Source organism: Merops nubicus, unplaced genomic scaffold, assembly GCF_000691845.1.
Source record: "Merops nubicus isolate BGI_N331 unplaced genomic scaffold, ASM69184v1 Scaffold43168, whole genome shotgun sequence".
NCBI classification, from domain to species: Eukaryota; Metazoa; Chordata; class Aves; order Coraciiformes; family Meropidae; genus Merops; species Merops nubicus.
In genome coordinates, this window is record NW_008627144.1 from 1 (window position 1) to 895 (window position 895).

At 52.8% G+C, this 895-nt stretch overlaps 1 protein-coding gene across 1 annotated transcript; it reads right to left on the bottom strand.

The window, feature by feature from the left end:
• Positions 1 to 3: 3 nt before the first annotated feature.
• Positions 4 to 636, bottom strand: RPS10 (ribosomal protein S10; the record flags this gene model as incomplete). Its single annotated transcript, XM_008946225.1, has 2 exons — positions 487 to 636; positions 4 to 102 (listed from the first exon to the last, which is right to left on the bottom strand). Coding segments are annotated over exons 1-2 (249 nt in total), but the record flags the coding sequence as incomplete, so codon positions are not given.
• Positions 637 to 895: the final 259 nt, after the last annotated feature.

Here is an 895-nt window from a genome sequence, read left to right on the forward strand (position 1 = left end):
GTGCAGGTAGTCCCTCAGGTACTGGATGCCCTCGTTGGTCAGGTACCAGTAGAAGTGTCTCCAGGCAAACTGCTCTTTCACATAGCCCCGGGATTTCAGAGACTAGAGAGAGAGAGTTCTCAGTGAGCTGAAGGAGGATGCTCCTCGTTGCTCAGCGCCTCGGATCGAGCAGGGGATTGGGAGAACTTCTCAGGGGGAGGTGGAGAATAAAGATTTAAGGTTAGAAAAGGGAGGGAGAAAATTCCAGCATCATTCAGGTGAGACAACACAAGGCTACCCCACACAGCTCCCAAAACAGCTACACCTGGATCCACAACAGATCTACAGTCTGTGGGGAACAAACCGACGAGGAAACAGCAAAAATCAGGGAAAATGGGAAAACCACCCCAAGAGGGGAAGGCAGAGCGAGGTGGGACAACATTCACTGACGTCTGGCCATGCTGATTCCCAGGCCCACGAGTACCTCAGGTGGCCACAGCCCCCTACCTGCATGGCTTTCATGACGTGGAGGTTGGGCACGTTCTTGTCGACCAGCTCGGGGTGCTTGGGCATGTGCACGTCCTTCTTGGCCACCATCACTCCCTCCTTAAACAGGAGCTCATAGATAGCAATTCGGTTCTTCTTGGGCATCAACATCTACACGAGAGAGGTGCCAGGTGGGAAATCCCAATTTAGACACGTCTGGATGTCTACCAGAGATGGCCCTTTTAAGGGAAAAGCCCAACTCTTGGCATGCCCCAGCTCAAGGCCTCCAGAACTTCCTGAGCTCCCTTTCACCAGGTGAGTGCCCCCTCCCATTGTTTTCCTCTGCAGCAAAGCTGAGGAGTCCCAGTTTTTATCATTAGCATTAAACGACATCACCCAATCAAAGGCTGTCACCTCTCTGCTGTGAGCC